Genomic DNA, 13,645 nt, shown 5'->3' on the forward strand with positions numbered 1-13,645 from the left:
CCCCCTTTCTGCCTGTCGCTCCCCCTTTTTCTCTAGATTTTCAACTTACATAAATAAATAATGAGTAATAATTCAGAATCTTAATTTATTTTTTTAATTCTTAAGTAATTTTTATATATATATATTATTTTAAAACTTTTAAAATTATTTTATTTAAAAATTATGAAAATGACTATACTCACAGTAATTATGGGTGATAATATTATTTTTTAATTATTATTTATTATTTATTTTGAAATCTTACTCTCGAATCTCGATTTCATCCACTTAACGCGCTTATATTGTTCTGTTCCGTCGGCACTCGTCAATTCCCCAAAAGGAAAATAAAAAAATAAAAATAAAGATTGCTACTCAATACTTTCTACTTATTAAAACCCGCATCTTCTTCCCTTCACATACTCCCAATCTCATAACACCACCTTCAACTACACACTTCTCTCCCGCTGCACCACAATGGTGATGATGGAGTAATAATCCTCCCAGATCTACCCGTTTTACAAGGTACTACTTCTTCTCCTCTACTCTTTCATGTTCACCTCTTCTAGCTCCATATTTCCATTCGAAATTTCGCCGCGGTGCCGTCTTATTTATGCTACTTGTTCAGTTTTGCTCTATCATCACTTAGATTATAGATCCGTGTGATTGTTGTTGATTTTGAGCTGAAGTACGCGTCTGTTCTTGCTTTCGAATCGGTTAGAACCTGTACGATTCTATTTTTCGAAATCGTTGGCTATAGTAGTTCGCATGCTGCTTACTTGATTTGAATCTATGCTGATATTGAAGTTTTGTTGATTATCGTTTGAAAATAGGAGACGGCTTTTATTTAACATTTTTAAGTGTGATAACGATCTGATCGGCAAGTTTCTATGATATATGATTTTGCTATCTCAGTTTTAGCTGATGCATTTGCTCGATCCTTCGTCGTTTGCTTGCTGAGTACACTTTAGATTGGTTTTGCTTTTTCGGAGTTTAAATTACTTATATCAGTGTTGGTTCAAGCGATCTGGTGCACCTTAGATTTGTAGTTCGTTTCATGCATTTGAAATGAAAATCATTTGCTCTGTATAGCAAAAAAAAAAAAAAAAAAAAAGATACGAAAAGAAAAGAAGAAGAAGAAAAGAAAAGAAGTTGAAAATAACATGCACCTCATTTTCACCGTCTGTTGGAGCCTTTTTTTCAATGCATGCTCTGGTTTCAGTATTTGCATACTTCACCTGTTGAATCTATCATACTCTAGGTGTTGCCAGTTTGGATCCAGTAATAGAAGTAGTGTTTAATTGTTGTTTGGTTTGTGACCAGGTCAAGGTGATCTGTGAAATATTGCACTCTTAAACATGGCTATAGGGAAATATACTAGAGTAGATGGTAGGAGATCATCATCGAGTTACTGTTCAACGGTGACTATTGTTGTGTTTGTGGCTCTGTGCTTGGCTGGGGTATGGATGATGACGTCATCCTCTGTTGTTCCAGAGCAAAATAAAGATGTGTCTCAAGAGGATAAGGTTGAGATGAAAGAACAGAATGAGGTAAAAGAGCAGGTTAGTGAAGTTGATAGTAGCAATACACGGCAATTCGAAGATAATCCAGGTGACTTACCTGAGGATGCAACCAAGGGGGATAGTACTGTCACATCAGAAGACAACTCAAACTCTAACTCTGAGGATGCTAAAACAGAAGACACAGACAAGAAAACAGAGGATGAAGATTCAAAGACAGAAAATACTGAATCAAACTCAGAAGCTACAGAAAGTAACAAAGAAAGTGATGAGACGTCCACTAAGGAAACTGATTCTGATGGGAGTGAGAAGAATTCTGGTTCAGATGAAAGTGAAAATAAATCTGATAACGAAACAACAGATGGTAAGATAGAGGAGAAGGTAGAACAAAGTGATAATAATGAATCTGACGAAAACTCTAGCAAGAATACAGATGATGATTCCAAAAATCAGAAATCAAATGAGGTATACCCATCTGGGGCTCAGTCAGAACTTCTAAATGAAAATAAAGCAGAAACTGGATCTTGGTCAACTCAAGCAGCAGAATCAAAGAATGAAAAGGAGTCTCAAAAGTCCTCCAAGCAGTACAGTTGGAAACTTTGCAATACTACTGCTGGCCCCGACTTTATCCCATGCCTTGACAACTGGAAAGCAATTAGGAGTCTTCGGAGTACTAAACACTATGAACATCGAGAGAGGCACTGTCCTGAAGAACCTCCTACCTGCCTTGTCCCTCTTCCTGAAGGATATAAACGCTCAGTTGAATGGCCTAAAAGCCGAGAAAAGGTTGAAATGAACTCGGTTGTTGTCAATTATAATTCTCTGTTTCATCGTAAGCTCTCTCATAATTAAGTTATTCTTGTGCAGATATGGTATTACAATGTTCCACATACTAAGCTAGCCAAAGTTAAAGGGCATCAGAACTGGGTGAAAGTTACTGGCGAGTACCTTACTTTTCCCGGTGGTGGAACTCAGTTCAAGCATGGAGCACTTCATTACATTGACTTTATACAAGAGGTAAAGTGTATTTTTGTTGCTTTTAATGTTATCACAAATCTGGATGAATTTGCTGCATGTTCCATAAATTGATATTACATTACATATTCAGTTACAATTTACAAATGTAGTGCCCACCAACCCCTTTATGTTTCATCGTACAAAGCACAAATTTTCTTGATCTAAATTATTATATAGACAGCTCTTATGACTGAGATATCATGCTCTGATCAGAAACACTTATATTTTCATCCTAGAGTTGCACAATATAATGTAGCCTGTTTACCTAAATTTGTTGAAATTTTACTTAATAGTGTTTTGGTCATACAGTCTGTACCTGATATTCTTTGGGGGAAACGCACACGTGTCATATTAGATGTTGGATGTGGTGTTGCCAGCTTTGGAGGCTTTCTCTTTGATAGAGATGTTCTTGCAATGTCATTTGCACCAAAAGATGAACATGAAGCTCAGGTGCAATTCGCACTTGAAAGGGGAATCCCTGCTATTTCTGCTGTGATGGGCACAAAGAGGCTTCCCTTCCCAGGGAAAGTATTTGATGTAGTCCATTGTGCACGATGCAGAGTTCCATGGCATATTGAAGGTATTCTGATATCGTAACTTTAGTATGGTGATCAGCTGAATTCCTAACATAAATATAGTTTGTAGCGATGTAAAATGCATGAAAAAGTTGAGGCTCATTCTATTATTATTTTGTGTACAACTGCAGGTGGTAAACTTCTTTTAGAGTTGAATAGGGTTTTGCGTCCTGGTGGTTTCTTTGTATGGTCTGCTACTCCTGTTTATCAGAAGCTTGATGAAGATGTTGAAATATGGAATGGTTAGATGATAACAGTCTTATGTTTCCCTCTTGTATACATTTTAGTATAGCAATGTATCTAATCTCTGACACTTATGATTATTTGGCAGCCATGAAGAAACTAACAAAAGCAATGTGCTGGGAACTAGTGTCAATCAGCAAGGATCAAGTTAATGGAGTTGGTGTAGCTGTTTACAAGAAGCCAACTTCTAACCAGTGTTATGAGGCACGTTCTAAGAATGATCCTCCAGTTTGTCAAGACTCTGATGATCCTAATGCAGCATGGTATTCTACTCAGTCTGACACATTTGTGTTTTTTTTTAAAAATTGATTTGCAACGTTTTTTTTTTGGGGGGGGGGGGGGGGGGGACAAAAAAAAATCTTTCTCTTCATGCTACCTCCATACTGCATAACATGCAGAGCCTAATATCTTTGGTGCAACAGGAATGTTCCATTGCAATCTTGCATGCACAAAGCACCAGTGAGTTCAACGGAACGTGGGTCGCAGTGGCCTGAGCAGTGGCCAATATGAACGCCATCTATGGAGGGTGAGCAGAAGCGATGGTTTCCAACATGACTCTGAATTGTACATCAATAATTTGCTCTCTTATTCTTTAGTGCTTGACATATTCATTCTTGGTGGCTTCCAGATTCGCCGCAGCTTTGAAGGATAGGAGTATTTGGGTCATGAATGTGGTTTCAATAGACTCCGCAGATACTCTGCCCATTATATATGAACGAGGTCTATTTGGTATATATCATGATTGGTGTGAATCATTTAGTACCTATCCCAGGACCTATGATCTCCTCCATGCTGATCATCTATTTTCGAAGATAAAGAAAAGGTACCAATAGTAACTATTTGATCATATATTCATATTCATTATCATCAAAAAGCTTGGTTATACTATTAGTATATTACCATGCCATATGCTTTATTTTCTCAATACCCATGCAGGTGCACTGTAGATGGTTTAATGGCTGAGGTTGATCGGATTCTCAGGCCGGAAGGAAAGCTTATTGTCCGCGACACTGTTGAGACCATTGAAGAGGTTGAGAACATGGCAAGGTCAATGAAGTGGAAGGTTCGTATGACTTACTCCAAGGAGAAAGAAGGCATGTTATGTGTCGAGAAGTCAACATGGCGGCCCGAAGATTCGGAAACCCTAGAGTATGCTATTGTTTAAGCCTAAAGTGAAATGCTAAAAATCGCCTAAAGTGAAATGCGAAAACTCGTGGGTTTTGGCTGCTGAAAGTTCTTGTGTAACAGTATTTCCACTATCAAGCATGTAACAAGTTAGTTAGGCATCTATTTATTTTTTTGGTCTTATTTCCGTTTCGTATTAATTTTGATATCCCTCTATAATATCCAGAGGTTGCTCTATTTTGCCGTAACATGTTGCGATATTGTCAAAGAAATTTCATCACATTCATGCAAATGTAAAGGCCATTGGTTAATATACTTTCAACAGTTTGAGAATAACTGACATTCACAATACCAATATTGGTAGTATTTATGACATGAGATTCCCAGCCCTTTTATCCAACGGTTTCCAACCTGTTCGGATGATTGCAAAACAATGCGTGGATCTTTCGACTCGTTTTGGCAACTAGATTTGGATTCTGTTTTCGTGCCGACATTTTCGTGGGTTTCATGGATTATTTGAGAAAAAAGGTTGATCAAGTTGGATTAAGGGACGAGAGGAAATCTATCCTTGTTAACCCAGTGGCAAATAACGAGGTTTCTAATTACCAATAATAAAATTTTGGCAACATTAAATTAAGAATTTAATTTTAATATACTATTAATGTAAAATAATTTTACATCTACATCCAATCACGCTTATCAAATTAAAGACTTGTTTTTATAGGATCAAATTAAAGGCTTGTTTTTATAGGGTAACATTTACAGTGATTTTTAATTACGATTGAATCAAAGCCACATGATCAATATACTTTTTTTTTTTAACTGACGATAATCACCTAATAATTTGAGCTACTAGACTTTTAATAACATCACATGATTGAATAATGCGCAAAAATATCATATTTTATAAAAGGACTTGAAATCAAAGCTAATTACAAACCGCAATCACCGGATTGTAATCCTCCATCGAAAGCATATGCGTAGTCCGTACAACTAATCACGTGGTCAAAATCATGTCTTCATAGCCTCTCTGATGTGGGGGTACCTATGAGCCCATCGAGAGAAACCTGCACAACGAGTAATAAAAATGCAATAACTAGTTTACCAAAAAAGTCTTCAGTACTCTAATAATTAGGAGTAGAATAATAAACATTTACCAGCAGAAATAATCTCAGAGAGATCCATATCCACATTTGTATCCTGTAGTTATTTGTATCAAACAACAACAAACCAACAATGAAATTAATACTTACGAAATCAAAATATAAATATCTAGTCGACCACCATATTTATCGTTCAGTAAAAATCTGGCCTGGGTAATTCAAAGAGCAATATCAAGGTTCTGTACTTCCGGTAGAATGGGAGGAGGTACATTGGAGAGGGGTATTGATAGGCGTGTATGGATCCATGACAGCAGAAAACAGTGAAAATAAACATGAAAACACATGCAGAGATATCAACGGCACGTTTCTTTCGAGAAATGATTATGTCATGCTATGTGCATGTGATGAATAAAACAAATAGTAGAGAAATAGAGATATTTTCAAAGTTCAGCGATTCTAAGTCACAAGTCCCACACATGGGGTATAGCAAAGGTGTTGGCGGGTGTGTTGAAATTGTGATAAAACCACGGTGCAACTTATAAGCAACAAATATCACTTTAATTCAAATCGTATTCATAGGCAATAAATGGGAAGTAATACTTGTAATGCTAGGGAACCAACTTCTTTCGGCCAATATCAGCCAATTTTTTAAAAATTTCCCTATACTTTCCCAAGAAGAAATACAACATTTAGGTTCCAGTTTAGAAAAATACTGCGTAAATATTATCTTCTGAATTATGCTGTTTGACTAACTTTATTTAAACAAGAAAGAAAGGGAATTCACAATTCAGTAATTCACCTGTTTTGATGAAGCCAGACATCTTGTGATGAGTTCATAAAGACTGCCAAGAATGGTATTATTGAAATCAGAACAGCTTAAAAGGGCCTCTTCTGATGTATAATCAAATACCAGTGCACAAATGGTTGCCGCCATCATCATACTTGACATGTCATCAGTATTTCCTACGAACCATGATTCAGCAACAAAAATCAAGATAGATGCTCTACTCCGTTCTTTTCATTCAAACCTAAACTAATACAGGGTTTCTCTGGTATCCTTGTCTTTTCAAGAGTAGTATTGAACACAGTACCTACCAATTTTATGTTTTGAAGCAAACAACTACATGAACAAGCAAGGAATCAAATCATAAAAAAGCATAAAAAGGGAAGTTAGAGGCTGCCACCAAATGTGATACCTGACCAATAAGCCAATGCCCTCAGAAGACTAACAAAGGACGATTCATCTACTGTCAACTGAATTTTGTCATTCTATAGTAGAAAAGGTGCAACTTATATCAACAGTTTATATAACCAATATTGTTTATCATAAGGCTTCTTTTTAAATAATAAAAAAAAAAGGATGAGAACATCACCTTTAGTAGAAGGTTCATTATTGTATCACATGCCAAAAAGATGCAACCATTGTCCTCAACCATATAACCATCTGGCCCAACTAATTTACTGAAGCAATCTATAACCTGCAAATAAAATCCATTATATTTAGCCACAAAACATAAAGCTTTGCTAGTGATGTTAAACAGGAAGCACCATCCTTGCAACAAATGTAAAAGGCAATCAAATTGATCATTCAAAGAGAATAGTTTACACTTTTGAGTCCTCCGCATGAAGCCATAGCTTTGCATCCTTCAATCTCCATAGTAATTTGACACAACAGGGGTAGCAGAAAGCACACAGCATAAAAGGGGCTGAAATATACAACAATAACTCTAAGAATGTAAAATATTTTCTACTCAACCAAATAACCAAAAACAGATTGCCAGATAAAAGGTTTATGATTTACCAATAATTATCTTTATAAAGATACCTTTGTTCATCTTCTCCTTCAACAGAAAGCATATAGCCTAAAAGATTTTGAACCTTCTCCTTGCATGCAAGAGGCACTTCAGCAAGATAGCTGAAAAATGTAAGGAAAAATAAAATTGAAGACTTACAAAATTTTAGTGAAAATAACCTCAGCGAAATTCACACAATCATACTGCATTCTTTGCATCAGATACAGAAAATAGCAGCAGATAGTGCACTGGTAGCAACAATGTAGGACTATACCTCCCAATAATTCTAACAGATGCAAGTAAATCGTCCCCTTTCTTTTGCCCATGTTCCTGTGCAATTTCACCATTATACTTTGCTAAAACGTATTAATTACTAAAATTATGTAGAGTGACTGAGTTATACAACATACATTTGCATCTTCTAAATACTCTAGTACAACCATAATTGTCTCATTAAGTTGGTGAATCAGCTTTGTCAAGGTGCCTTCATCAAGCAGGTTTCCTACAAAAGAACATCAGTTGATCGTTACTTAAAAGTCTTGTAATCCCACCCACGTGTTCTGCCCAACCTAAAGCCAGAAGCAATGATATGATAATAACCATGCAAACATGTGAAAGAATACACATGATCTGCTCACAATAGAAAGGTAAGTGGGATAAATTTGAGAAGAGCTTCTATAGGATTCCACAGTGAATTGAATTACCATCATTTCCACCAATGTTTGAAATTAATTTTATTATCTTCTCAACCAAAGAGTAGGCAACAGCGACATTTCGCCGCTTTAGCACAATTGCCTCAGCAGTAGCTGATGTATCCTGCGGTGCTTCATACTTTAGATAGGCCAACTCATTCAGCAGAACAGCAATTTCAACCCTTGACTGCTCCAAGACAAGCAATAAACACCTAAAAAAACATAGTAGTGAGAAATGAAGCTATGAGTGCACAATGCAGACAACTTAAAAAGTTGTCATTTAATTATCAGACTTACATTTCAGCTGGAGATTGTACAGCACTTGCGCTTACTTGGTTAATCAACCAATCTTCTCCATATATGGAAACCATAGACTCAGCTAAGAAGAGAGCCTGAAGCCTTTCAGCAGGAGCTGCATATGAATTACAAATCAAGATAGATAGAAACAAGCAATTCGTCTAGTTAGTCAAACCGAAACACAGTAGTTAGAAATAAGAACATTTTTTAGTTTTGTAAAAGTCCATATGATCTGTGTAAAATCTCAAGATCACCTCATCTAGAAGTCCCAAACTCTTCCTCCAATACAATAATCCCTGTCCGCTTATGGAACATTAAAATATACCTTTATAGCATCAAACACCTTTCTCTAAGTAACAGTATATCGTTTTCTATTTTCCTTTTAATTTTGTGAAGTTTTCTTAGGCCTTCTTACAATAATCCCAACCTCCTCTTTTAGCTACAATCACAATCTTCTTGTTTTTTATAACAAAGCTTGCAGACTTACTGCACCTTTTAGTTTGTAAGATCACAAAGTAGTATATACCTTCATCAGCTGAGACACTAGTACAGTTACAACTATAATGAACCTAGTGGGGAAACAAATAAAGAGGAACTAAGAAAAACAAGGTAAAATAGCATAGTAAATATATCTCAGCAAATGGTCTCAACATACCAACACGATTCTGCAAAACAGCAACAATACCAATGCGAATATTGTCTGAAATATTATCTTTGGAAAGTGTTCGAAGTGCAGCAAGAAATTGTGCCTGAAAGAGCCAAGAAATTGAAGTCAAATGCATGGAATTTGCAAGGCAAATGAATCAAAACGTATGCACATAAAAAAATGTTATAAGAAATTAAGTACTCTTGACACAGTATTTAACCTATGAAGATCACTAAAAAAATCCAAAAATAACAGTTCAATTTATGGAACTTTGGTGTTATCCATGCATAGACTAAAAGAATTGACCTGACCAAGAAGATGAGACTTCAAACCAATTAGGAAATATTCATATGAAATATCCTAAATCAAGTGAACAATACTTTATCAAAAGTGTTCCCTAAACCTGCATTGCAAAAGAGACGACATGGAGAACATGAACCCAATCCTAACCCAAACTGCAGCTAGGTAAATATTATAGCAATTTTCAGTCACTTAGCTTATGTAAGACGACCTTTTTTTTTTCAATTTTAATATTTATCCTACATTTTAGGATCTTGTTACCTGAAAGCAACAGAATAAGGCACGAAAGCCTACCGTGTCTTTTGGAGAAAGAATGCCATTAAGCAGGTGGAGAGCATCAAATTTTAAGGATGTGTGTAAGACTGCAAACTGCCTTGCTATTGCTGTTAACTGTGGAAAGACACACCGAGAATATAGCTTTATATATCACAGGGGAAGATTACAGAACCAAAATCAAAATGAAACAAATTAACTCTAATGCAAAATACTCAAAAGGTACACTCACAATAACCAAGAGCTCAGGTAAGTAATCATTGTAGATTATATCCAAGGATATCCTACTCAAAATCAATTGCAAGAGTTTTATAGATATTTCCATTAGATGTGAACCTGCATAAAGTTTGACAATTGTGAATCGTGGACAATGAAAATAAGAATCAGCAGATCATAAAATCCCGTGTTTTGAGTTGTGCATACTACAGGAAGATGACTACTATAAAAAGAATGAAAATTTTAATTTTATTAAATGTGTATTTTTAAAAATTCAAAACGAAATCTTCCCATCCTTTCCAAATAACTCCTGCAGCTTGTTCACTCACTTGGACATAGTATACAAAGAGTGAGTTCAACTTCCCAACCAAATCTTTCTTATGTGGCACATAAATGAAGAGATCAAAGGACCTTTGGTAGATTATGTCAACCAAGAATTGACCCAATATTATAAAGGAATATTAATATTAATGGTTCATAGGAGAGGTTTGAGAACAAAAAATCTCTTTTCATTACAATTTCAGCTTGTCCTATATTGACCAGTCACCAGTCTGAAGCAGGAAGCCATCCCAGCAGTCAACAAGAACTTACCATCCTGCAGAGAAGACATTTGAGAAGCTAGTATCTTGATGCCTCCAGATTCATAAAGCTTCATAATTCCATCACTAGATGCAGCCGATACCAAGTATAAAAACTCATAGCATTCTTCAAGAACCGACGAACCAGATCTAAACAAGAAACTTAATAAATAATAAGACATGATCACTTGGTCAAAAGTACTTAAAGAGCAAGCTATTGCGTACATGTAATAGCAAATTTCAAACTCCCTTGCTATTTTCATACTTTTTTCACGAAATACGACTTATAAGACTCCACGTTACAAGATCCAATTTGTTCATCCACCATTTGCAAACAAAAGAAATAACTGAATTTGGTCCCTTTTTTTTCTGAACATTGTCCAACTATGCAAGTAATTTGTCGCATTTAGTTGTCTCCGAAATAAAAATACAAAGACAATAGACACAGAAACTCAGTTTGGTTATGGGGTCAAGGACAAACACACAAGCTATCCGTCTCTGTCTCTCTATCTTTGTATTTCAGTCTAAGAAATAGAATCTAAACACAGTCTATACAACCCTTAAACGAAGAATCCATGGAATAGTGAAGTATATGAAATAACTGCACATCCAATGTGCTATCATAAACCGAAGCACTGAACCACAGTGTGCTGCTATTTCATCTATCATCAATCTATCCGTATGTATGGTAGTAGCACATTGCTTCCAATACAAGAATAGTATGTTATCAATAATTTAAAATTCAAAACTATATAAAATTAAAAAAGCAAGCGAGAGGAGAGAGAGAGTGAGTACGGGGTGGAGATGACTTCCAAAATGAGAGGGATTTTTGAAAGCATGTCTTGAGAAGAAGCAATATCAGGAACGCGACACAAAGCAGCAAGAACAGTAACGGCAAGGTGCAAATATGCAACTCGATTATCGTTATTAACAGATTCGGGTTTAGGCATGCCGGTTCTGAGAAGGCGATGGAGGAAGGAGGTGCCGACGGCGTGGTAGACCTTACGGAGGGAGGAGTGATCCTCTGCTTTGCAGAACTTGGTTACCAGAAGGAGTCCAGCTAGGCGCTGCTCGTCTCGATCTCCTTTCAGAAGCTTCAAGCATTCCTCCATGTTCGGACATTGTTCGTGTTCTTCTTGCTGTGTCTGTGACTGTGTAAGCATAATTGAATTCAATATGCAGCAGCATCAGAATATAACATAACATATCAAGAGAGAGAGAGAGAGAGAGAGCTCACCATTGACGTGGAGGTGGAGCACTCTCCAGCATGGGAGACCTTATCAGCTTCCATGGAACTGAACCTAAGTACCTGACCTCTGCTACGCTTTTCACTTCCACTTCCGCAATTGAAATGAGAATGCGAGCCTTCTCGAAGATGAAGGCGATGAACTGGAAAGTGGAAAGTGGAAACAGCGCCGTATACGGGCTCGCTCAGATTTTTTTTTTGGGGTCAGGGTTTAGGCCCACGACGGGCCCAAACCGCCGAAAAGACAGAACTCCAACCCTAAGACCCTAAAACCCGACCCGAAGATCACAGATCTCTTCCATCTCCTCGACGCCGGTTCCCCTCTAGCTGCTGCCTTCTGCTGAATGCTTCGTCTCCGTCGCCGTTCTTCGCGCTGTCTCCTACATTGGCGCCTCCCCGACTCAGCCATTCGGTCTCGCCTTGCTAGCAGCCGCCGCCAACACAGAAGCGCGACGCCTTCTCTTCCGAGGTCCATTGGCAGTCCTTGTTCGCGCCGCTATCTGACCCGCACGGTTAATGTTCCACTGGTTAACGGGCTAATCATTTTTATTATTTATACTGGGCCATTTAACTACCAACTCATGGCCCAATGTCTCTGTGTTTAACTAGTGAACTACTAGGACTATGCTTTATAATGTTTGAAAAGTTTGAAACTTACCCAGTCCAAAAACAAAAGGTTTGAAACTTAAGTCTGGAAAAACACAAGACAAAAAAATGCCCTAGAAAAATAAAAATAAAAAATATGTTAAAACTAAAGGGTTTTTGAAAAAAAAAAAAAGAAGTATAATATTTTTTAAATTCTAAACTCTAAATTATAAATTCAAAATCTTAAATTTTGAATTCTAAATTTTAAACTCTAAATTCTAAATTTTAAACCATATACCTTACATTTTAATCTTAAACCCTTAATTTTAAACTCTAAATCTAAATTAGTAATATAAAATATAATAAATAAAAAATTAAAATTTGTTTAATTGACAAGGAATGTAACACCCCCTTATTTAATAAGCATTAGAACGTAAGGATGAGCCTAAGATTAGTAATGAAAACTTATTTATAAAAAATATAAAATTTAAATTTTTAATATATTTATTATATATTTACTAAATAGTGAAAATTCATTTGTTCCTTTAAAAATAAATTATTTTCATTTCATTTAAATCCATGAGAGAAAAATCTATAGAAAAGTTGTCAATGAAAATGAAATATGCTAAAGGCGTAGTCTTACATGTTATATATCTGTTAGATTAGATATAAGATATCTTTGTCTTCGTTGCTGATTTTAACACACACTTATCTTTCAATGGCCTTGTATAATTAATTACAATCATTTTTACAACTCCTAATATTATCCCTTAAAAACTTTAATTTATTGAAAGGTGAAATTTGATGAGATTAGAAATTAATGGTTGGTGCTCGACTGATGAATATCGGAGAGTTAGTTTATGCCTAAAGACTAATTAATTACAATCTTTCTAAAAATTTTATTTGTTTTGATAAAAAAAATCACTTATACAAAATGACTACTATTAAAATTAGTCACCAAAATTAATTATAAAAATAAAATACATAATAAAAATAAATTAAATTATGCATATATTTAATTTATATATAAATACATAATGACTAATTTTAGTATAATAATATTTTTTTAAAGAAATAAGAAGGAATATTAAAGTATAAGTAGCTAACTTAGAGAAAATTACAAAAATATCGTGCGTGCACACTTATATGACTATAGCTATATTATCCATACTATTTGTAGAACAATTTTGCTGGATAATCAATAAGAATTTAGTTAACTATAACTTAATAAGTATTTTTAAACTGTATTTTAGACTAATTAATTGTCATTAATTAATGATTATTTAAATTTTATTTTTTAAAAATATAAAATTAATGATTATTAATTATAATTATTTAAAATTGACTAGTTAAGAGTTATTTACCTATACTTTTTCTTTGCAGAAAAAGGATAATAACATGTGTGTGTGCGCTTTTTTTTTTTTTTTTTTCCTTTTCTTCTTTTCTTCTTTGGATGGAGG

The 13,645-nt window shown here is 35.3% G+C and overlaps 1 protein-coding gene and 1 pseudogene across 1 annotated transcript; one reads left to right on the forward strand and one right to left on the reverse strand.

Moving 5' to 3' along the window:
* The first annotated feature begins 318 nt into the window (after window positions 1–318).
* Window positions 319–4,792, forward strand: LOC130956493 (probable methyltransferase PMT26; annotated as a pseudogene).
* Window positions 4,793–5,141: 349 nt separating this feature from the next.
* On the reverse strand, window positions 5,142–11,745 carry LOC130956494 (uncharacterized). The gene is made up of 17 exons (XM_057883545.1): window positions 11,592–11,745; window positions 11,150–11,505; window positions 10,368–10,504; window positions 9,793–9,896; window positions 9,582–9,677; window positions 8,997–9,090; window positions 8,342–8,456; window positions 8,057–8,256; window positions 7,763–7,854; window positions 7,627–7,682; window positions 7,385–7,474; window positions 7,166–7,265; window positions 6,933–7,037; window positions 6,756–6,828; window positions 6,359–6,522; window positions 5,614–5,656; window positions 5,142–5,523 (listed from the first exon to the last, which is right to left on the reverse strand). Exons 1-17 carry the CDS (start codon window positions 11,643–11,645, stop codon window positions 5,468–5,470), a joined length of 1,935 nt encoding a protein of 644 aa, XP_057739528.1. The 5' UTR covers window positions 11,646–11,745; the 3' UTR covers window positions 5,142–5,467.
* Window positions 11,746–13,645: the final 1,900 nt, after the last annotated feature.

The sequence above is a fragment of the Arachis stenosperma genome, chromosome 10 (genome assembly GCF_014773155.1).
Source record: "Arachis stenosperma cultivar V10309 chromosome 10, arast.V10309.gnm1.PFL2, whole genome shotgun sequence".
NCBI lineage: Eukaryota > Viridiplantae > Streptophyta > Magnoliopsida > Fabales > Fabaceae > Arachis > Arachis stenosperma.